The sequence below is a fragment of the Glycine soja genome, chromosome 3, assembly GCF_004193775.1.
Source record: "Glycine soja cultivar W05 chromosome 3, ASM419377v2, whole genome shotgun sequence".
NCBI lineage: Eukaryota > Viridiplantae > Streptophyta > Magnoliopsida > Fabales > Fabaceae > Glycine > Glycine soja.
The window spans coordinates 7,380,961-7,407,134 of NC_041004.1; the positions used below are offsets into that span (position 1 = coordinate 7,380,961).

Below are 26,174 nucleotides of genomic sequence, written 5' to 3' on the forward strand. Positions count from 1 at the left end.
TAGAAATGACTATCAACGAACGTACGAGAGTGTGAGAAGCTTCCCAGAAGGAAAAAGGAACTGCTACAAAATAAACATCACAAGAGGCTCTAAATATCTGATCAAGGCTGGTTTTTTGTACGGAAACTATGATGGCCCCCCAACCCAAATCCTTGCTCTTTATTTCCCAAGAAAATGGATTTTCAGTTTTTACCACTTTCAATTTTGGGTTTTGATTGGGCATTGGGATTGTTGGCCTTTTGGATGCTTTCAATTGAGTACAAGTCACAATTTTCAAACTAGTGTGTAAAGATTGTGTTACTTGGGCTCCTGATTTTTGGTTTTCTTTATCTATACCTCTTTCCTTACAAGATCCTGGAGGACTCAACCAACTGTCAATACCTCCCTTTATTCCTAATTTGAAAATTTAATGTTGGGATTAGCATTGCATTTTGCATTAGCTCTTCACATGTTTTGTTAGTCTCTAGGTTCTAAAACTGCAGTGTGTTAGGTATATTTTAGCAAATAGTTTCTTAACGTGCTTGTCAATAAATTCATTCTGCCATTTCAATTTTGAGCCTTCTCTTCTTGCTGTTAGTTGGATACAGCCTTATGGTGAGATCTGTTCTATTGTATGCCTGCAATTCAGCTTTCAAAAGCTAATCCTATTTATCTTTCTTTTTATAATTTTTGCCAATAAATTGTTCATTATACATGATTTTTCTGGTTTTCCTGTATCTTGCTTATGAAGAAAATGCTTCTTCTATTTGACTTAGTTTTATGTGGGATTGCTAATCCGAAAATAGAGAGATTGACTAGTTGAGAGCTGCCTTATCAGTTTTAGCTCAATTTCTGTTAGAGGAGTGATATGAACACACTCCTTCAAACACATTCTATCAGTAAATCCAATTGTTTGTGAGTGCAAAGAAGGAAAAAAAGATGCAATCACTTGGTCAAAATGAGGCACCTCTAGCATGCCCTCAAGGGTGTTGCCCTACTTCTTTATTGTTCAACCCTCCACCACCACCACCACAATCTCAGAACACAACAGCCAAACCTAGAAACAGTTCTGCAGAGTGTAGACACAACTTTGCAGCTACAACAACATCCTCAATCTTCCCAAACACCAAATTCACCAACCATGAGTCCCTTCCTTCTCTGCATGAATCATTCAGTGGGTTCAAGAAAGTGTATCCTCAATACTCCGAGACTGATCAAGTGGACCATGTGAGAGCCAAAGAATATTACCACCTCTCTTTCTCCAACCAATCATGCCTTGACTACATTGGTATTGGCCTCTTCTCCTATTACCAATGCCAACACCACCATGACACCTCAAACACCCAACTTGCATCTTCTTCAACACCCCAATATTCTGATAATATTCCCTTCTTTAGCATATCCTACAAGACTGGGAATCTGAAGACACTTTTGCTTCATGGGGGACAGGAATCAGAGTTTGAGTCTGCAATGAGGAGAAGAATAATGAAGTTCCTCAACATTTCTGACAATGACTACTTCATGGTTTTCACAGCAAACAGAACCTCAGCTTATGACTATGAGAATGAGGCAGTGGAAGCAATGATTAGTTGCTCAGAGAAGAGAGGAGCCAAGGCACATAGTGGCACCTGCAAAACCAAAAGAAGGTTCTGGAAGTGTGGAAGCAAAAGGACTAGTTGAGAGCCTTCAAAGTAAGAAAGCACAAGATAGTGGTGAGAATGGGGGGTTTAACATTGAGTGCAGGTGTTTGGATCAAGTGGACTCTTTGGGATTGATAATGATCACCAATAGAACGAGGTACCTTATAAATTGGCTGGTGAACTCCATGATGAAACTGAAGCACCTTAATGCAGAAGGGGTTCCCCTAGTCAAGATTTATGGTCCTAAGGTGAAATTTGATAGGGGACCTGCTTTGGCTTTCAATGTGTTTGATTGGAAAGGTGAAAAGGTTGAGCCTGTCCTTGTACAGAAGCTTGCTGATAGGAACAATATATCTCTTAGCTATGGATTTCTTCATCATGTTTGGTTTGCAGATAAGTATGCAGAAGACAAGGGGAAAGTTCTACAGACCAAAGAAGGAAGAGTCCAAGGAGTTACCACCAACAAGAAGAAAGATAGAGATGAGCTAGGAGTAATTGTGGTTACTGTTGCATTAAGCTTCCTGGCTAATTTTGAAGATGTATATAAACTATGGACTTTTGTTGCCAGGTTCCTTGATGCTGATTTTGTGGAGAAGGAGAGATGGAGATAAACAACTCTCAATCAGAAAACAATTGAAGTTTAATACAATAAATTTCACCTCATTCTTCTGGATTGTGGAACACAGAAGACTCAAGAGTGTGGATTCGGATGAGGATTTCAAGAGGAGAAAATAGTTTACTTATCTAATCATTTTGTTGATTAGTTCATAAGTCATATAGACAATTCATCAGTCAAATATATTTGATTTTACTTGCTTCTTCTATTTTGTCCTTGCATACACATTCAGGCAAAGAAATCACAACTAGAAAATTGAATATACCCTTCTATTTATTCCCAAACTGACAAAAGTGTAAGTTCCAGCACTAGTATATTGAGCAACTATTCTTCAATGATATGTATGTCTATTTAACAAAAATCAAAATAAATAATAGGCGAGGTTGGTTCTACCTCAGTTTTCTTGTCACTACACTGGTTGCAATGGTTTTCGTTGAATAACACATAAAAATCAAAATCAAGAATTACACATAAAAATCAAAATCAAAATCAAGAATCACACATAAAAAACAAAAGAACAAAAGAAGGCTGCAATGGTTTTCGTTGAATAACACATACCTGAATTTTGGCTTCCCACCATTCATCACTAGCTGCAATGGTTTTCTTCTCCCCATCCCAGCCAAGACCTGTGTCCTTCCCAATAAGCTTAGCCCATAATTGCCATTCTTTTTTCAAAGAATCCCACCTATTTCTGAATTGCTTATATTCATATCTCAAATTTGTTGCCTTATTGAACTTTTCTGCAATATTTGCCCAACCAAGCTTAGTGAAGTGGTTGTGAGGTTTATTTCCAGCATTCACCTCTTCTATGCACACTTTCAACATAATCTCAGTATTTTTATCACACCATTATGCTTTCTTTCTTTTCACAGGAACTTGATTGAGAGACATTTCACAAGCTTAACGAAACAAACAAAAGCATACAAAGGAAGAAGAAAAAGTGACGAAGGAAGAAGAAAAAGAATGACGAAGAAAAAAACCTGTGATGCTAACAAAGGAAGAAGAAAAAATGACAAAGGATGATCGGAAGAGATGACGAAGGAGATCGGAAGCATGGGAGAAAATTTTCGAGGAAGGCACAGCACGGCAAGTTCTCAGGAACGAGAGAAAATTTTAGGGTTCAGAAAAATGAGGAGGATATGCTTGTCATTTTGAAATTTTCTTGAGGACATTATTGTCCAAGCCTTATTTTGGGATCAGATTCCCGAAAAAGAGATTTGAGAAGCTGGAAATCAGAGCTTAAGAGAAAGATCTGCTGAGAGCTTTTGCTTTTGTAAAAGCTAAAAAAAAAATAACCAAACACTCTTAAAAAATAAAAAAGATCTTTTTTCAGTAGATAAGATGATAAAAGATCTTTTGGGCCACATCCAAACTGGCCCGTTCTGACAAACTTGTCTCTCCCTTCCTTAAATATATAACATGATATGGTATTATTGTTGAGTGTAAATGAAGTCAATAAACCATTTTTTAGTAGTGTCGAAATAACATAGGTTATGACAAACCTGTCTCTCCCTTCCTTAAATATATAACATGATATGGTATTATTGTGAAGTGTAAATGAAGTCAATAAAACTCATTTAATATATTTTTAATAAATATTTAATGTCATTAATTATTTATTATATATTTAATATCATTAATTAATTAACTTTAATGTCATTTATTCAATATAGTACATTTACTAACTTTATTTAACCTATATCCCAAAATAAGTATCTTATTTAGAAAAAAAAAATTCCAAAATAAGTGACATATTAGCTTTTCTCTACTAATACTCCTAAAAATTTAACTTTAGTTTTTCAATATAATATTAATTTTACTCCATGTGTCCCATTATAATTATCACCTTAGTTTGTCTTAAACAGACAAACAAAATAATACATACATGGTAGAGAATAACAATTTTACAAAATTAATTTTATCATCATTTATTCATTTTGTTTTGGTAGCCCATATCATTAATATTATAAGAGTTATAGGTATAAAACAATTAGTTAATGTTACATTGAAAAACTAAAATAAAAATTATTTCAAGGAAATTTTTTTCTTCTTACATGAAGATTATTATGAGATTGAGAAACTATCATCTTTTATTTAATAATTTTATAAAGCTAACCTTATTCAATAAATGAAAGAGAACAATCCCTTAATTTCATACTAAACACTTTGTAAGAACAAAAAATTTATTCCAAAATAATTGTCTTTTTAGTTTTTCAATATAACATTAATTAATTTTTTTCACTTATAATTCTGATAATATTAATGATATAAACTACAAAAGCAAAATGAATAAATGATAATAAGATTAGTTTTATAAAATCGTTATTATCATTCATCTATTTATTGATTTTTCTTCGCCTACTTAAAACAACCTAAGATGAATTATAATGAGACGGAAGGAGTAAAATTAGTATTACATTGAAAAATTAAAGTAAAATTTATTAGGAGTATGAGTAGAAAAAATAAATTAATATTACGATGAAAAGCTAATATAACACTTATTTTGGAATCATTTTTTTCCAAATACAATATTTATTTTGGAACGGAGCCCGAGATTAATGAAGTTAGTAAATGTATTATATTGAATAAATAACATTATATTTAATTAATTAATGATATTAAATATATTATAATTAATTAATGACATTAAATACTTATTAAATATATATTAAATGAGTTTTATTGGACATTATTTAACATCAACAATAATCTCATGATATATATATATATATATATATATATATATATATATATATATATATATATATATATATTTAATGAAGGAAGAGAGAGGTTCATTTGGCACAACCTATGTTATTCCCGGTTTCAAATTGCTATAAGATGAAGATATTCATAGGAATTTATTTAAGTTCTCATTCATTGTATTTTTTTTTTTTTATTTTCAGGTGCTATCATTCTCATATTGCAACAAATAATTCTTTTAGTAACAAAAAAGTGCAACTACCATCTCTTTTTAGATATAATTCTCTCTGGTAACATCCCTATTCAATCTCTATATATATCTCTCTCTATATAAACCCCCAGATATGTCACAAAATCCAAACTAGCCCAGGTATATCACTATAACCTTCAACTAATCATGTGTTTTTTTCTTCTAGAACCAAATGCAAAGTTCTTTTTCTTTAATTTTGTTGCCCCTCCCAGGGTGATAGTTTAATGGTTTAGATTTGATTATACAATGTTTGATATTGTATGTTGTTTACATGTAAGCTTTGAATAAACTCCTTATTACTGTAAATATTTTTATGAAGGTGCCCCCTTCTTATATCTTGCATTGAAACTATTTGCCTTGAAAGCGTGAATTGGTTAGATGCTCAATTGGTTTCTTGATCGATAACTTTAGTGTATATTAAATAATCTTTGGTTTGTCTTTAGGAAACTTTAACTGGAATTAGGAATTGGTTCAAAGTTTTTAAGATACATGATGGAAAAGGTGTTAACAAATTTGAATTTGGCAACGATGCTGCTAGCAAACAAGGTATATATTATTCCTGCATGAATTGAATCTAGAGTAAACGTTATGAATATTTCTAGTTAATTATTTGCTTATATTGCATTCTCAATAATTATCATAATATAAAAAAAAAGATGTATTGAATCTATATGTTATAACTTGGCATAGAGTCTCAAACAAGGTTTTCGATTAACGAATTACAAAACTAATATTATTTACGAATTATGTAACTAGCATGCACTCGCTCAAGATCATGCGTGACCATATATCATTAGTATTCAATACATATTTTTCTTATATTATGATGATTCTATAAAGAATCTAATAAAAGTAATCGTTTTACTATCAATACTACCAGTGACAACAATCGATCTTCTCTTATTCCAGAGGTTCGAGTTCCCTTAATTTTACATATTCTATGAATCCATATAAATTAAAATAATAGATACTTTCACTAAAATTATTTTTACATGCTTTATGAATATACCCAATTGCTTCTTATACATTAAATTTAATTAGTTTTATATTGTTCAAACAATTATTTTATAACCGATACACAATAAATATATTAAATTTTAAAAATTATTAAAAAAAATAAAAAAAAAGATTTTGATGTTTGTGAATATAAACAGAATTCTCCTATATCAACATTTGAAATAAAAAAGGAATAAGGTTTTTATCAATATCCTCATCTTATAGTAGTGAGAAACTCAGAATAGCTAGCATAGGTTATGACAAAGCTCTCTCTCCCTTCCTTAAATATATAACATGATATTATTCCGAAGGGTAAATGATGCCTGATAAAACTCATTTAATATATTTTCAATAAATATTTAATGTCATCAATTAATTATTATATATTTAGTATCTTTAATTAATTAACTTTAATGTCATTTATTCAATATAGTACATTTACTAACTTTATTAAACACTCACTCTATCCCAAAATAAGTATTCTATTTGTAAAAAAAATCATTCTAAAATAAGTGTCAAGTTAGCTTTTTCAATGCAATATTAATTGATTTTCTCTATTAGTACTCCTAAAATCTTTAATTTTTTATTGTAATACTAATTTGTTACCCCATTCATGTCATTATAATTATCATCTAAGCTTGTCTTGTACACACCAAGAAAAATCAATAAATAGATGACAGGGAATAACAATTTTATAAATTAATTTTATCATGATTTATTCATTTTGTTTTTGTAGCCCACATCATTAATATTATAAGAGTTATAGGTGGAAAAACATTAGTTAATTTTACATTGAAAAATTGAAATGATAATTATTTCAAAATAATCTTTTTTTTACTTGATAATTATTATGGGATTGAGGAACTACTCTCTTTTATTTAATAATGTTAGTTTTTTAAAATATTTTTTCACCTATTTATTAGTCTTAGGTTGTTTCACCTATTTTTAAAAATTATTCTAAATAAAGAATAATAATTTTATAAAACTAACCTTATTAAACAAACGAAAGAAAGTACTCCCTCTATCTATACTAATCCTCACGTAAGAAGAAAAAATTTGTTCTAAAATAATTTTTATTTTAGATTTTTAATGTTACATTAATTATTATTTTTTCCACTTATAACTCTTGTAATATTAATGATATGGACTACAAAATCAAAATGAATGAGTGATAATAAGATTAATTTTATAAAATTATTTTTATCTTATTTATTGGTTTTTCTTAGTTTGCTTAAGACCACCTAAGACAATAATTATAATGAGATGAAAGGTGTAATATATTAGTATTAGATTGAAAAATTAAAGTGAAATTTATTAGGAGTATTAGCAGAAAAAATAATTAATATTACATTGAAAAGTTAATATGATACTTATTTTAGAATTTCTTTTTCCAAATACGATAATTATTTTGAGATTGTTTAATAAAGGTAGTAAATATATTATAGTGGATAAATGACATTAAAGTTAATTAATTAATGATATTAAATATATTATAATTAATTGATGACATTAAAGATTTATTAAATATATATTAGATATGTTTTGTTGGGCATCATTTACCATTAACAATAATCTCATGTTATATATATTTAATGAAGGAAGAGAGAGGTTCATTTGTCGCAACATATGTTATTCCAGAATTCACATTACTATAAGATGAAGATATTGATCTGAATTTATTCAAGTTCTTATTTGTTGTATTTTTTTTATTTTCTTGTCCTATCATTTTCATATTGTAACAAATAATTTTTTAGTAACAAAAAAAAATGTAACTACTATCTCTTCCTGCATCTGATTCTCTCTAGTAACATCCTATTCAGTCTCTATATATCTCTCTCATTCTTTTTTATTCTAACTTTAAGTTCCATCTCTTCTATTCTCTCTTCTCCTCTTTATGTTTTTCTTTCTACAAAGATAGGTTTAGGAGTTCTTTCCTACTTCAATTTGAGTTTTAAGATTTTGGGAAGGAGGGGAAGTGGAGTAGATCTCGTGTCATTGTTGAAAGTCTTGAGATGACAACATTACGAAAGTACGAGTAAATGAATGGGTTAAGGTTTTCATGAAAAAAAATATGCAATAAAGGGTTGGATGTTGAAAGTGGGAATATCCAATTCCAGGCTAGGGTCTAGCCTCAAATTGCATAGATTCTAAAATAACACTTTTGAAGAAACTAAACCACTAGATATGATACAAATTTAAAATCCAAACTATAGCCTAATTTTATCACTATAGCCTTCAACTAATCACATGTTTTTTTCTTCCAAAACCAGGTGCAAGGTTTTTTTTTCTTTTATTTTGTTGCCCTCCTAGGGTGTTAGTTTGATGGTTTTAGATTTGATTATACAATGTTTGATATTATATATATATATATATATATATGTGTGTGTGTGTGTGTGTGTGTGTGTGTGTGTGTGTGTGTGTGTGTGTGTGTGTGTGTGTGTGTGTGTGTGTGTGTGTGTGTGTGTGTGTGTGTGTGTGTTGTTTACATGTAAGTTTTGAATAAACTCCTTATTACTGTAAATATTTTTATGAAGGTGCCCCCTTCTTATAGATCGACAACTTTTGTGTATATTACATAATCTTTGATTTGTCTTTAGGAAACTTTAACTGGAATTAGTAACTGGTTCAAAGTTTTTAAGATGCATGGTGGAAAAGGTGTTAACAAATTTGAATTTGGCAACGACACAACTAGCAAACAAGGTATATACTATTACTACATGAATTGAATCAAGTATGATGAGGAATTATATACTTTGTGTTAATGATATAGAAGTTAATAGTTTACATGTTCTATCAAATGGGTTGTTGGTTGTTGTTATGATTATTGATGATGAGTTTTTTTGGCTAATTTTTTTTTCTAGAATGACTTGATTAGTAGAATTTTCTATTTAAATGACATCTTTTTGTTAATTTGTTGTTTGTATCTTGAAGATTGCTACAACAACATGAAGACTTTAGTCAAGTCACTTTGAATTAATCATGTATCCATAATATTATCATACAATATTAAACATTGTAATAATAAAAAAAATGAACAATACATTAACAATGCCTTAACAATGCCTACAGATTGATTCTTACAAAATAGGAATGAGATTTAGTAATAAACTAGTATGCAACTCGTGCACATGCACGGGTTGTTTGTTAAGTTACTTTGCATGCTTTTTTTAATTGCAATATAGACTTAAAATTAATATGAAGAAAGATAATATTTATAATTAACTAATTACTCTGATGGATGTAAAAAGATGACACAACAGTAATTCTCAGTTGCAGGTCATCTAAAATAATAATAATAATATTTGAAGTGAAAAATCAGACTTACTCTGAAATTTCTTGTGCATGTGCCTGTCAAATTCCCAAACCAAAAAAGACAATTGTGGATCAATACGCAGCGAAAAGTTATGGAGTTCAATGGAATTAATGGAATTTGTATGAAGAAAGCCATTAAATTATGGCCTTAATATGAAGAAATGGAAAGTCATACCCATGTGACTGGCCTCCTTTAGTTGTGGCTGATCCTTTAGATGTTAATAAAGTTGCATGGGTTGCAGTTGTTCCACAAGAATCTAGAATATCAACACCAAGTGATAAGCGCAGGCCAACAATTACTTTTATTGGAGCTAACATGCATGGCCACAAATGATGTCTATTTAAAAATGGGGTAACCTGTAATATACAATTTAGTCATAGATGCATACAGCAAATAAATGGACATACATGAGCCTATATAAGTTCGACTGCAGTTCATTATATTATAGTTTATTCTTACAGCAAAACCACTTCTGTGGCCGAGTTCAAAATCCAAGTCACCTCCTCTTCAAAGTTAATATTTTTAAAATCAAAAACCACATACTGTGATGCTAAAAAGATGGGAAAGTTCAAATTGTAAAACACACAGTTTGATATTAATTAATCGCTAATTATTGCTACATGTTGAATGTGTACTCCTTTGAAGTAGCATAATACATAAATGGGTTACGAAGCATCAAAGTTAGTTTTTTTCTTTGTGGATCAAGTCAGTGCTTGAAAGATAATGTATCAATTATCAAATAAAATGAAAGAACAAGCCTTTATTCAAATGCCAGAGTCTCCTAAAAGGACTACACTTGCTATGTTCTTTCCTCCTGGAGCACATTTAGGATTCGCAGGATGAGAAAGCAAAATTTGTCTCATTTCCTTGGACAACTCATTCACAACAGCAATTGTGTTTCTTACTTCATTGGAATCATCCAAAGCTCTTGCTGTCAAAAGAATGTCGTTGTCCTTCAATGGGCATGTTCCTGCTATATTTCCACTCCGATTTGCTTCTTTAACAACCACTCCACATCTATCTTCTGCTGCATACCTAATTAAAGGAATACCCAAAACATATAAAGAATTGATAATTGCTTTGGCAAATAAGTGGTGGCAATAGCACAAACACATGGTGGGCAAATAGACATCGTCTATTTTTTGGCAATTATATTCATCCCATTATGATTATAGATGATAATTGAGCGTGGAGTATGCATCAAGAGAAAGAACATTTTACACTGATTATCCTCAAGAGAAAGAACATTCACATTTTTCTGAAATTTCAAAGTGGAAGGAAACATTCACAAATAGATAAAATAAATACATCAAAGATAAAACCATAAAAATGACAAAAAGGAATGAACTTACCATATCAAACCGTTGCATGAACACAACCCTTCACAAATTCTTCGGCCAAAGCGGAAAATGCTCGTAGAGAAAAGGAAGGTTGGGAAAAAAATAAAAATTAGAGACCAAACTGCAATGATAGAAAAAAGAAAAAGAAGCACTTACATAATATAAAATGGAAATTAAAGGTTGGAAGAAAATAAAAATAAAAAAACAAAAATTAGATACCAAGGTGCAGTGAAAGAAAAAGAAAAAGAAGCACGTATATCATATAAAATGGAAATTAATCCAAGATAAATTTTCATCTCTTCACATAAAAAATATATATTATGCAGAAAAATACTAACTTGCCAAGTCTTCACAGTACGGTCAGTGACTTCATATGAGTTGTAGAAAAAGAAAAAGAAAGAAGGAAATACCTTTGGGACTACCCCGTAGCTAGCAGCAACATGAATTTGAAAATCCAAAATAGTATGAGTGAGCTGGCAAAGGCAAAGTGATTTATAATGAGCAAGCAACAACAAAACTTTGGGAGTCAAGAAGGATTTATAATGAGCTGGGTAGCATTTTGGTTTGATGGATAAAAGAGTACTAAATTTCAACTTCAGAAAAAAAAAATTAAAATTAAATAAAAATAAGGCAACCATTCTCACAAAGCAAAACTGAAAGGAAAAAATAATATGGCTAAAAAAAATCCGAAGCCAGAAGAGCAATGCAACACTACAAATTACAACACCAGAGAGAGAGAGACAAACAAAAAACCAAGAAGAAACGGTTAAAATTTCAGAAAACAAAAAAGGAAAAAATGACCTGAAGGCTTCCATTCTTCACTAAAGTGACAAACTGCCCAAAACTTGTGCTTCTGAGCCGATGAATTTCTGCTGAGAAAGTGAGAGAGTGAGTTTAGATGGAAAGATAAAATAATTTTGGGGAAATAAAGCGTACACGCATCAATCTTTCAAAGTTTTCAAAATTCCAACTTTGTTAACTACAGGGGTACACGTGTCAAGCTCTCAGCCATGGGTACAACTCATGGAGAATTTAATAAGGAAGGACAGAGGTTCAAACTTAAAACCTTTCTGAGCTTTGTAATCTTTTGATAAACCATTGCCAACCTGCAATCACAAAGAAATGGTAAATCATTTCCTTACACCTTCAAATTTAAAAGAATAAGGTTGGAGAAAAATAAAACCTTAGTACCACAACAGATTAATAAAGCATCACCAATAACAAAGCATCCTTACAATCCCCTTGTCTATCTCCTCATGTAACCCTTTTCTGGAAAATAAATTGCACACCCGTAGTTATATAACCCTTTTATAAAAAGAAAATACCCCATTTTATATATGCTCTTAAGCTAATCCTTTGAAATTTCATGCCAACAATGAAAATCTAGGCTACAAAATCAAATTTATCAACATTGAAATTTGACCATTTGAGAAAAACTTCTCCAATCTTGAGAAAATGTCTATCCATCCTAATCACCCCCAGAAACTAAAACAACAACCACAACAATAAACAATAGAGACAAACCTCATCTTATACAATGTGTATGAGAATTTGAACTACATATGCAAATAACATGTTCTTTAACCAGAGATTGCAAGGGCACAAATTCTGTTTCGCCTTGTAAGGAGTAAAGAAGATTAAAGTAAACATTACAAAAGAAAAGAACAAATACATTGAAACACGAAGGGAGCACTTTTCCTTTTTTGTTGGCTTTTTTATACACCTTATCTGCAAATCCCATCACTTTTTTCACCATATTCCTCTTTGTTCTTATCTTTGTGCTAGTGTATTGAATACGAAAATACTTACCCATTTTTTACTTCAAGGGTGCATGAATCTTTGCTTATTAAGCTTGACACAATGACATTCAATCACTATTTTTTTTAAAGATGGACTATAAAATGATTTCTTATTTATGATAAATAGTTTTTTTTTGTTGGTAAAATAAAGTAGTTTCTTTTACTAAAGGGATGGTCCCACATTATAAGATGGTATAAGATGGGTAAGTATTATAAATTTGGTGATATCATATTTAATTGGTACAGATAAAAAAAATCTTCTTATAAATTACTATTATAGCATATTAAATTAAACAAACTCATTTCATTCAAATTCAAACCATGAAAACTCAAAACTCACTCATACATACATTAAAGATGTCAAATGACAAGGTAAATCTCTTAAATATTCTCGCACCCATTATGAGAAATCGAGACATGTTAATTGCCTCCAACTTGTAGTTGTTGCAACAAAAACAGTATATACTACACATATATTCATCCAGTTAATTTTATATCAATCAAAACAAAATCTGAAAGCCAATATTTATGTGTAACACACCTCAACTGCATCAGAAATACACTCCACCCACAGAATGCTTAATTCTGGCTCTACCAATAATATTCATGTAGAAAATAAACATCATTGCTGTAGAAATGGATTGTAGTTGTGGAATTTCATTCCGACAGTAGCAAAATGTGCTATCAAAAAAGGGGGAAAATAGAAAAAGTTAGACAATATGGAGAGAGAATTGGATTTGGTTAGACAATGTGTGGTACATCAAATACAAATACATAATTTTCCAAACTGGAAAAAGCAGCCGATGAATCGACCTTAAAGAAAGATCGAAAATTACACAAAAAAGGGGAAAGCCAAAGTGGAAAACAAAACAAACTCAGGCAAAAACAAACTAGGAAAGTTACCAACAAACCAAAAAGAAAGATAAAAAATTACCCAAAAAGGCAGAAAAATAGATGCAGTCGCCGCATAATATATATTGATGTATAAAGAATTATATAATACCACCACTTCTCAACATTTAACATATTTATTATTTATATATATACATGCTCCCACTCACAACTCAGGAGAGTGTATAACCGCAAAACTCCATATCCCTCTTGTTCATGAATATATACATTATCATTTTTCACATGTGTGCTCAAATAAGTCAATAGTGATTGCGGGAGACATGTCAAATTATCAATCACAAATAAATTCAAATTTAACTTGATTCAACCGAACACACCTACACATCATTGGATTCAAAGCTATTGATTTCACTATGACCAACATTATATATCATATAACTTTTTAATAGAAAAAAGATGCAAATTAAACATTCTCACTTCAACTTTGACATGAATAAAGTTGCAAGTCTTTCTGATATACTACTATGAAAAAAGTTGTTAACCTTCTGTCAATGCAACTTCTGAGGATAAAGCTGTAAACCCTCAGCAGCATCAGCAACGTAACTTATAATTTCATCTTCCTCATTCTGTTATACTTCCAATAATTCTCTCTATACTTTCTTTTTAACTCTGGGTATTTCAGTTAATCTTTCAAAATATTGAGATATTTCATTTGAAAGACAACATCTTTAAACATATTTTTCAAACTGCACTACCTCAAATAAGTCTCTAATACAATATTATAAATCTAAAATTGAAAATTGCTTGACAAACATCTAACCTATATATGGGTAGTGGAGATGGAGATTTCCCTATGATAAATTACGGTACTCTGTTTTGAATCATAGAAATTTTGTCGCTGGATGTATTTGGTGCAATCTATATGCCTGCGCATTAAACGATTTATTAGTTTGCTAATATGAATAATCAATTTAGAAGCAAGAATAAGAGTATTTGAAAATTTTCAGTCAATAAGAATATTTGATAATTTTCATTTGATTAAGAGCCAGTGCAAGAGAGAACTAAAGTAATTTAAAATTTAACAAACTCAAAGAATCTGACAATCAAAATGTTTAGTGACACCAATTTTATCAGGCATGCAAAATCCAGGGAGATTAATTAAAGAGGGTATTAGGATTGGTCTTACATGAAAGATAAAAGGAATAGCAACCCATGATGGTGACTTCCAATATCTTGCAATCTGCTCATATTTGAATTGGACCACTATACCAACCAAGTATGGAAAAAGAGTTGCAGGAACTACAGGGCCAGTCCATGGCCAGGTCAAACCCATTATGACCAACGAAATTGCAATACTAACCAATCACAACCAGGGCAATATCAAAAGACACTCATTGTTCCAATTGTAGGCTCAGAGTATTACTGTTGTTTGCAGAAAGATCCAACTGTTTGGGTCTCATTAAACGGTCTAGCATAAGAAGAAAAACCGCAACTCCATAATAGAAAGTCGCTTCCGTGAAGAATAATAGGAGGACAACTGGAGATAAAAAATGAATGGAAGTTCAAAGTTCAGCATTAAGTAAAAAGAAGGAACAAATAAAAGATATTATAAAATATCAATATTTAAAGCAAGCAATGGGATATTCCAGTAGAAGAGGGGTTTGTTCAGGTAAAAACAAAACACCAGGAAAAAGGTAAAAAAGTGCCACTCATAAAGACAACCCGTATTGAGGATATGCAAGCTGATGTCCAAAGAGGAAGAAATCATAAAGCTGTAACTAGGGTCGAGGAGGCTTCCTCCCGTCCGAATCCATGATCATTGCCTCTTGGAACATCAGAGGCTTTAATTTGCCTCTGAAGCATCATGCGATGCAGAACTTCCTTCGCTGCAAGGAAATTAACGTCATGGTTGTGTTGGAAACAAAGTTGAATAAGGCTTCAGTTAAGGAAATCATGAGAAGAAATTTTGGTGACTGGCACTTCACCCATAACTTCGCTTCTCATAATGCTGGCAGAATTCTTATCCTCTGGAAGCAGGATAAGATTCATCTTTCTGTTTTGGAGTCAAATGCCCAATTGATTCATTGTGCTATTGATTGTAAAACCACTGTCAAGCGCCTTCAGGTTTCATTCATCTATGTTATTCACTCCATTATGGCAAGAAGATCTCTTTGGATAAATCTGAATAGTATCAATGCTAATATGAATTGCCCCTGGCTCCTCATTGGTGACTTGAACTCCATTCTGTCTCCCACCGACCGTTTCAATGGAGCTGAGCCCAATGCTTATGAGTTGCAAGATTTTGTTGATTGCTATTCTGACCTGGGGTTGGGAAGCATCAACACTCATGGTCCCTTGTACACGTGGACTAATGGCAGGGTGTGGAGCAAACTGGACAGAGCTTTATGTAACCAGGCCTGGTTCAATTCCTTTGGAAATTCGGCTTGTGAAGTTATGGAGTTTATTTCTATTTCAGACCATACTCCTCTAGTTGTCACCACTGAGTTGGTAGTGCCTAGAGGTAATTCTCCATTTAAATTCAACAATGCTATTGTGGATCATCCAAATTTCTTAAGAATTGTTGCAGATGGCTGGAAGCAAAATATTCATGGCTGTAGCATGTTCAAGGTCTGTAAGAAATTGAAAGCTCTTAAAGCTCCCTTGAAGAATCTTTTTAAGCAGGAGTTCAGCAACATCTCCAACCAAGTAGAGCTAGCTGAGGCTGAATATAACAGTGTGCTTAATTCTCTAAAGCAAAATCCTCAGGATCCTTCCCTTCTTGCTCTGGCAAACCGCACTAGAGGGCAGACCATTATGCTTAGAAAAGCGGAGTCTATGAAATTTGCTCAGCTCATCAAAAACAAATATCTCTTGCAGGATGATAAATGCTCCAAATTCTTTCATGCTTTAATCAAGTGCAACAGACACAGCCGGTTTATTGCTGCCATAAGGCTAGAGGATGGGCATAACACTTCCTCCCAAGATGAAATTGCCCTTGCTTTTGTGAATCACTTTAGGAATTTGTTTAGTGCTCATGAGCTGACCCAAACTCCTTCCATTTCGATCTGCAACAGGGGTCCTAAGGTTCCCACCGATTGCTTTGCGGCCTTACTTTGTCCTACTTCTAAGCAAGAGGTTTGGAACGTTATTTCTGTGATGGATAACAATAAAGCTCCTGGGCCAGATGGTTTCAATGTTTTATTCTTCAAGAAGGCTTGGAATATCATTGGTGATGATATCTTTGCAGCGGATAATGAATTCTTTACAACTGGAAAAATTCTAAAGCAGCTCAACCATGTTATTATTGTGCTTATTCCTAAGCATGATCAGGCCTCCCAGGTTAACCATTTTAGACCCATATCTTGCTGTAATTTGTTATACAAGATTGTATCTAAAATTTTGGCCAACCGCATAGCCCCAGTGCTTGAGACTATTATTGGGGAAACTCAAAATGCTTTCATTAAGAACAGAAAGATGATGGACAACATCTTCCTAGTTCAAGAGATTTTGCGCAAATATGCCCGGAAAAGATCCTCTCCGAGATGCCTCCTGAAAATTGACTTGCATAAAGCTTATGATTCCATTTCGTGTGAATTCTTGGATTGGATGCTTAAGTCCATTGGCTTCCCAGCCCAGTTTTGTACTTGGATCATGGAATGTGTTTCTTCCACTTCCTTTAGTGTGGCAGTCAATGGATCCATTTATGGTCACTTCAAAGGGCAGCGGGGTCTTAGACAAGGGGATCCTCTCTCCCCTTATCTGTTTGTGCTCTGTTTGGAGTACTTTTCCAGAGATATGAGCAGCCTCAAGGATGATGCCAATTTTAAATTTTATCCCAACTGTGCAAGTATTCAACTATCTCATTTGGCTTTTGCAGATGATATTATGCGTCTATCTAGAGGAGATATCCCTTCTGTGTCAACTATGTTTGCCAAGCTTCAGCACTTCTGTAAGGTTTCAGGGCTTTCCATCAGCTCCGATAAATCTTCCATATACTCAGCCGGTATTAGGCCTCATGAGCTTTCTCATATTCAGCAGCTTACTGGATTTAGCTTGGGTGACTTCCCTTTCAGATACTTGGGTGTTCCCATTTTATCATCTAGATTAAATGTATGTCATTATGCTCCCTTACTTTCCAAGATTACTGGCCTGATTCAGGGATGGAGCAAGAAGTCTTTATCTTATGCAGGTAAGTTAGAGTTGATCAGAGCAGTTATTCAAGGAATTGTGAATTTCTGGATAGGGATTTTTCCTTTGCCACAATCTGTTCTGGACCGGATCAACGCTTCGTGCCGTAATTTTCTGTGGGGCAAAGCGGATATTGGCAAAAACAAGCCCTTGGTTGCTTGGTCAGTAGTTTGTTCTCCGAAAAAAGAAGGGGGTTTAGGCCTTTTTAATCTCAAGGACTGGAACCTTGCGATTTTTTCCCGTATCCTGTGGGACTTTCATTGTAAGAAAGATTCTCTATGGGTTCGGCGGGTTCACCATTACTATTTCAGAGGGAGCGATGTGTGGAATTACAATACTTCTTCATCAGATTCAGTTTTGATAAAGAAAATCATTCAAATAAGGGACTTTATTATCTCTAAAGAGCTAAGTACGGAAGAGGCCAAAAAGAGGATTCAATCTTGGAGCACCAATGAACAATTGCTTGTTGGCAAAGTCTATGAATACATTAGAGGTGTCAAGCCTACTGTTAGTTGGTGTTCTGTTATATGGAACCCAGCAATCCCCCCTAAGATGTCTTTCATTTTGTGGCTTGCTAAAAGGAATCGGCTGCTTACTCTTGACAAAGTTGCTTTTTTGAACAAGGGTTCTCTCTGCCCTATATGTTCAAATGAGCCTGAGTCAAATGCTCATTTGTTCTTTTCTTGCAAGAAATCTCTCCAAGTTTGGGCTCACATTCGTGATTTGGCTCATTTCCGCAGGCGTTTGACTTCTTTACAGCGCATTACTGACTCTTTAATTAGGAGCAAATCCACATCAGGTGTTCAAGGAAAATTATGTTGTCTGGCTATAGCAATTACAGTCTACTGCATCTGGCTGTCTAGGAACAAGCTGATTTTTGAAGATTATCAATTTTCTGTAATAGAGGTTATTAGCAAGATTAAGTTTCTTATGTATAGACAAGCGCACCTGTTGCATTTGTTTTAGCATCTTGATATAGGTCTTCTTGTATTAGGGAGGTTTTTGATTTTCTTTAACTGCGGGGTATGCCTCGTTTATTATTGTATCATTTTGGGTTTAATATAATTTACATTTTTTTCCAATACTAAGCCACCACTTCTCAACATTTAACATATTTATTATTAATACATTATCCCATCAACTTCAGATGTTGTGATTGTTGAATCATCCATCAAGGTTGCACTATCTTCTTTGGCAGTAACTTGTTCAGCACTTACTACGTGCAACAAGAGCCACTGGTAGAAGATCATCAAAAGGATCCATCGAGGCAACTAATTAGGTGGAGTACAGTTGTATGCCGCAAGCCCAAATCTGGAAACAACAGAAGAATTGTCCCGTAACTGCAAACTTGGAATTTACATTATGATAGAAATTCGACATTCATAGCAGAGGTAGTTAAACTTAGAAAACAGTTTATTAATCATCTAAATAAAAATTATAAAGGTCTTCATCAACAGTCAGCGCTTTTTCCATCATAATTCAGTAAAACAAAATACCTTATACCTGAGGGTACTCCACCCAAGGGGCCCAAACAAATTTACATATACACACAATATCATAGGGAGTAATGAAACAAACATGCATAACAGCAAAAGGGGAAAAACTTGTCTGTTGGATGCTTCTTCGTCGATAGCCCAGGAAAATAAAAAGGAACAAAAAATAGAGTTGAATCAGTAAGAAAAAATAATTATTAAGAAGAAAACATGCATAACAACAAGCATGCATAATAGCAAAAATAAAATCAATACATAAACACCATTTTAATAAAATCAAAATAGAAGAACCTCTATCTTCCTCTTAACTTCTCCGACAACTTCTTTGCCAAAGTCTTCGTTGTTACTGTAGCCTGTTCCAAAAATAAAAGCACAAAAAATCAGACCAATCAAAGAAAAAGAACCGTAGGAAAACTGCAACAACCCCGCCAAACACAGACATGCACAAAAGTCCCACCTTGAACCATAGAAGCAACAAAAGAGGAAGAAGAAACACGAAACAAAAAACTATGAATCACCAAATAAACACGCATAACAAAAAAGAAAAGGTAAACCATGGCCTTGAAAAAAGATGCACAACAACAAAAGTAAAACCTTTATTCGAACAGAAATTCCAAAACTCAGCAGAAAACAAAAACATAAACTCAAAGTGAAGATGGAACAAATAGACCACAAAAATGAAGAAGAAACAAAGCAAACGGTGAAAGCAAAATGATGAAGAAAGAAAGCCAGTTGGTGAGGAAATGACGCAATCAGAGGCAATAGCTTTCAAGTTGGTGAAAAGACTCCAAAAGAAGAAGGCACGTGGGTGAAGATTGGATTACTCAGCAAACACATGTCACAACCAAAGCACTCTCAACTGGGCACCCAAAATGACCAAAAACCCAATAAAAGGGACACGTGGCAACATTTTAAGCTGGGGTACAATAGTATTTTTTCTATACTTCCCTTTTATAATATAGGATATAGAAACATTTTTCAAGTAGGTTGCTCAAAGAAAACCCAACATTAAAAAGTATAAGTACGAGAAACCTACTTATATTTACAAATATCAAATTTTTTTTATTTTTAATAATATTTTAAATTTATCATCTCTATCATGCTTTAATTATAAAATAATATTCAAAACAATATAAAACTAAGTAAATTTAATGTATTAAAAAATAATTGTTGTTGTATATTCATAAAGTTTGTAAATTCTATGTAAAGTATCTATTATTTTAATTTATGAATTCTTAAACATGTAAAATTCAAGGCTAAACTAATCTTTGGGATCAAAGAGGATGGATGGTTGTTACAACTAGTATTACTAGTTAAATTATTGCATTCTCTAGATCAAATTTTCATAGTATAAGAAAAATATGAATAAATTATTTCTTTACACATGGAACTTGATCTGTTTTTTGTCAATTGGTCCTTAGCAAGTTGCTGAAAGTGGTCTATGTTCCTGCCCTTGATCAATATGTTGATATTCTCTCCAAGGCTTTGTCTCCTACTCATAGCTCTTTTGTACAAAACCATTTTTTATAGTGTGTGATTCTTCTGCTTCTAATCAGAATCACCCACCATGAGCTTGCAGGGGAGTATTGGAGTATACTTATTACGTCAAGTGTTTTTACTTTGTGTATTTTGTTTTCTATTATCTGTGAGCTGTCAGTTAACTCATACTTTGTTATAGCTCTAACCAGAGTTACTTTGTAACAAATAGGGCTAGTCTATGGCTAGATTTCAAGTCTCTCTCTCTCTCTCTCTCTATATATATATATATATATATATATATATATATATATATAGAGAGAGAGAGAGAGAGAGAGAGAGAGATGACTATATTCTTTGTAACTAGCCTTCTCATTTTCTGATCAATGAGAAATTAGAGGTTCCCAAACTCTATTAGTTAGTATCCAGAGAATTGTAGACTTGTGCTGCAATCTTTGAACTTCTTTTATACTTGTATCAGTAAAGAGAGAATAGCCCTTTGATAGATAGATATAAGGAGAAATGAAGTTTACTTATTTTATTTCTCTCTCTCCCTTTCTTTATTACATGTATGTTCTTGCTTCTTTTAAGATTTCATATTCTTGAGTAAATTACTCCTGCAGTTTGTTTTCCAAATAAAATTTCTTATTTTAAATTAAAAAGGATTTTTGATAGATGTACTTCTCATTACCCCCAGTTTCTTATTCTACTTGTATGCTTTTTCTCTATGATTGAGATATCAATAAAAACGATTTTTACCTATTTCCATCTTTACCCTTGTATACTCTTGCTTCTTTGTGCACTTTGATTCCTCAACTAATTTACTCCCCTAATAGTTTAAGTTATTAACTCATAGCCACTTTTTCCATTGGATCTAATAATGAAAGTAAATTTCATGTTAATACTCAATACAATAGGAAATTGCAAATACATAATGTAGTTCTCATACTTTTGCTATTTTTTAAAACTAGATACACAACAACAGCTGCTACTTTGCATATATTTTGAGTATCATTCAATCCATTTATATAGGAATATACACAAAAAGGGGTTGTTTGTTTGATGTTGAATATTCAATTTTATACAAGTTTACTTGTGTGAAAAGCTATCACTAGTAAATGAGATGTACTTAATTTGCTATAACACTGGATCGCACGAGTGCTGATCCAGTAAGTTTCCTATTTCAAAACTTTTTCTTTCATTTGCTTTGTATACAAATTTAAATTCTTACAAGTACCATTAATACCAAATTATTCCTTGTTATCATGTTTAATATATGGCTCCATCTTCCCTTCAATTACACACTACTACCATTAATACCAGATTATTCCTTGTTAAACATCTCATCTTAGGTTAACATATAGTCTGTATATCAAATATATGATTGCATTATAAAGTTAACAGCATTACAATCATGCTAATATATAGTCTTTTTTTGTTTTTTCAGCTTCTCTCTGTCTGCTGTTAGAGATAATATCTTGGAGGCTGTCAAAGTTTTAATTGGTCCTCTCAATTTTTGGGAAAAATAATTATTTAATTTAGGAACTACTTTATAATAAAAATAATAATAACTTTTTTTATGAAAATGTCTTAGGAATTTTTAATTTGTCAACCTCTTATTTTTATTTAATCTATCATTTCAATATTTATTTTTAAATAAATTTTAATATTAATATTAATTACAATCATACTAATAAAGATTATTTTGAATTATATTCGTTCAGAAAAATATCAATAATTAAAAATAATCTTTATTTTAAGGACGGTGCCTACGTAAGCACTATCCTTGAAAGCTAGTTTTCTAAGACAGTACATATATAAGCACCGTCTTAGAAAGCAAGCACCGTCCTTGAAAGCTTGTTTTCTAAGACAATGTCTTCTTACCCGTCGTTGAAAGTGTTAACTTTCAACGACGTTAGCTTCTACAACGGTCGACAATCATCATTGTATTCTGTTTTCGACCGTCGTAGAAAACCATTTTGTTAGTAGTGTCAAAATAACATAGATTATGACAAACATGTATCTCTCTTCCTTAAATATATAACATGATATGGTATTATTGTAGAGTGTAAATGAAGTCAATAAACCATTTTTTAGTAGTGTCGAAATAACATAGGTTATGACAAACCTGTCTCTCCCTTCCTTAAATATATAACATGATATGATATTATTGTGAAGTGTAAATGAAGTCAATAAAATTCATTTAATATATTTTTAATAAATATTTAATGTCATTAATTATTTATTATATATTTAATATCATTAATTAATTAACTTTAATGTCATTTATTCAATATAGTACATTTACTAACTTTAATAAACCTATATCCCAAAATAAGTATCTTATTTAGCAAAAAATTGTTCCAAAATAGTTTCATATTAGTTTTTCAATGTAATATTAATTGATTTTCTCTGTTAACACTCCTAAAAATTTCACTTTAGTTTTTCAATTTAATATTAATGTTACTCCATGTGTCCCATTATAATTACCATTTTAGTTTGTCTTAAACAAACAAACAAAATAATACATACATGATAGAGAATAACAATTTTACAAAATTAATTTTATTATCATTTATTCATTTTGTTTTGGTAGCCCATATCATTAATATTATAAGAGTTATAGGTGTAAAACAATTAGTTAATGTTACATTGAAAAACTAAAATAAAAATTATTTCAAGGCAATTTTTTTCTTCTTAAATGAAGATTATTATGAGATTGAGAAACTGTCATCTTTTATTTAATAATTTTATAAAATTAACCTTATTCAATAAATGAAAGAAAACAATCCCTTAATTTCATACTAAACACTTTGTAAGAACAAAAAATTTATCCCAAAATAATTGTCTTTTTAGTTTTTCAATATAACATTAATTAATTTTTTTCACTTATAATTCTTATAATATTAATGATATGAACTACAAAAGTAAAATGAATAAATGATAATAAGATTAATTTTATAAAATCGTTATTATCATTCATCTATTTATTGATTTTTCTTTGTCTGCTTTAAACAATCTAAGATGATAATTATAATGAGAGGGAAGGAGTAAAATTAGTATTATATTGAAAAATTAAAGTAAAATTTATTAGGAGTATTAGTAGAAAAAATAAATTAATATTACGTTGAAAAGCTAATATGACACTTATTTTGGAATCATTTTTTTTCCAAATACAATATTTATTTTGGAACGGAGCCCGAGATTAATAAAGTTGGTAAATGTATTATATTGAATAAATAACATTAAATTTAATTAATTAATGATATTAAATATATTATAATTAATTAATGACATTAAATATTTATTAAATATATATTAAATGAGTTTTATTGGACATTATTTAACGTCAACAATAATCTCATGATATATATATATATATATATATATATATATATATATATATATATATATATATATATATATATATATATATATATATATATATATAATTAATGAAGGAAGAGAGAGGTTCATTTGGCACAACCTATGTTATTCCCGGTTTTACATTGCTATAAGATGAAGATATTCATATGAATTTATTTAAGTTCTCATTCATTGTATTTTTTTTTAATTTTCTGTTGCTATCAATTTCATATTGCAACAAATAATTCTTTTAGTAACAAAAAAATGCAACTACCATCTCTTTGTGAATGTGATTCTCTCTGGTAACATCCCTATTCAGTCTTTGTATATATCTTTCTCTTTCTTGTTTTATTATAACTTTAAGTTCTATCTCTTCTATTCTCTCTTCTTCTCTTTATGTTTTTCTTTCTACAATACAAAGATTGGTTTAGGAGTTCTAGCCTATTTTGATTTGAGCTTTAAGATTTTGGGAAGGAGGAGGAGTGAAGTAGATCTTGTGCCATTGTTTAAAGTCTTGAGATGGCAATATTATATAAGTACGAGTAAATGACTGGGTTAGGGGTTTCATGGAAAAATATGCAATAAAGTGTTGGATGTTGAAAGTGGAAATATCCAATTTTCTGGCTAGGGTCTCAAATTGTGTGGATTCCAAAATAACAATTTTGAAGAAACTAAACCCCAGATATGTCACACAATCCAAACTAGCCCAGGTATATCACTATAACCTTCAACAAATCATGTGTTTTTTTCTTCTAGAACCAAGTGCAAAGTTTTTTTTCTTTAATTTTGTTGCCCCTCCTAGGGAGATAGTTTAATGGTTTAGATTTGATTATACAATGTTTGATATTGTATGTTGTTTAAATATAAGTTTTGAATAAACTCTTTATTACTGTAAATATTTTTATGAAGGTGCCCCCTTCTTATATCTTGCATTGAAACTATTTGACTTGAAAGCGTGAATTGGTTAGATGCTCAATTGGTTTCAAGATCCATAACTTTAGTGTATATTAAATAATCTTTGGTTTGTTTTCAAGAAACTTTAACTAGAATTAGAAATTGGTTCAAAGTTTTTAAGATGCATGATGGAAAAGGTGTTAACAAATTTGAATTTGGCAACGATGCTGCTAGCAAACAAGGTATATATTATTACTGCATGAATTGAATCCAGAGTAAAAGTTATGAATATTTCTAGTTAATTCATTGCTTATATTGCATTCTCAATAATTATCATAATATAAAAAAAAAGATGTATTGAATCTATGTTATAACTTGGCATAGAGTCTAAAACAAGGTTTTCGATTAACGAATTACAAAACTAATATTATTTACTAATTATGTAATTGGGCCTCATGCACTCGCTCAAGATCATGCGTGACCATATATCATTAGTATTCAATACATATTTTTCTTATATTATGATGATTCTATAAAGAATCTAATAAAAGTAATCGTTTTACTATCAATACTACTAGTGACAACAATCGATCTTCTCTTATTCCAGAGGTTTGAGTTCCCTTAATTTTACATATTCTATGAATCCATATAAATTAAAATAATAGATATTTTCACTAAAATTATTTTTACATGCTTTATGAATATACCCATTTGCTTCTTATACATTAAATTGAATTAGTTTTATATTGTTCAAATAATTCTTTTATAACTGATACGCAATAAATATATTAAATTTTAAAAATTATTAAAAATGATTTTGATGTTTGTGAATATAAATAGAATTCTCCTATATCAACCTTTGAAATAAAAAAGGAATAAGGTGTTTATCAATATCCTCATCTTATAGTAGTGAGAAACTGGGAATAGCTAGCATAGGTTATGACAAAGCTGTCTCTCCCTTCCTTAAATATATAACATGATATTATTCTGAAGTGTAAATGATGCCCGATAAAACTCATTTAATATATTTTTAATACATATTTAATGTCATCAATTAATTATTATATATTTAGTATCATTAATTAATTAACTTTAATGTCATTTATTCAATATAGTACATTTACTAACTTTATTAAACACTCACTCTATCCCAAAATAAGTATTCTATTTGTAAAAAAAAATCATTCTAAAATAAGTGTCAAGTTAGCTTTTTCAATGCAATATTAATTGATTTTCTCTATTAGTACTCCTAAAATCTTTAATTTTTTA

At 31.1% G+C, this 26,174-nt stretch overlaps 1 protein-coding gene and 1 pseudogene across 1 annotated transcript; one reads left to right on the forward strand and one right to left on the reverse strand.

Annotated features, from left to right (window-relative positions):
• Positions 1-918: 918 nt before the first annotated feature.
• On the forward strand, positions 919-2,263 carry LOC114404899 (annotated as a pseudogene).
• A 7,850-nt stretch (positions 2,264-10,113) lies between these two features.
• Positions 10,114-14,821, reverse strand: LOC114404900. Its single transcript, XM_028367628.1, has 4 exons — positions 14,675-14,821; positions 11,904-11,943; positions 10,850-10,958; positions 10,114-10,532 (listed from the first exon to the last, which is right to left on the reverse strand). Exons 1-4 carry the CDS (start codon positions 14,819-14,821, stop codon positions 10,262-10,264), a joined length of 567 nt encoding a protein of 188 aa, XP_028223429.1. The 3' UTR covers positions 10,114-10,261.
• Positions 14,822-26,174: the final 11,353 nt, after the last annotated feature.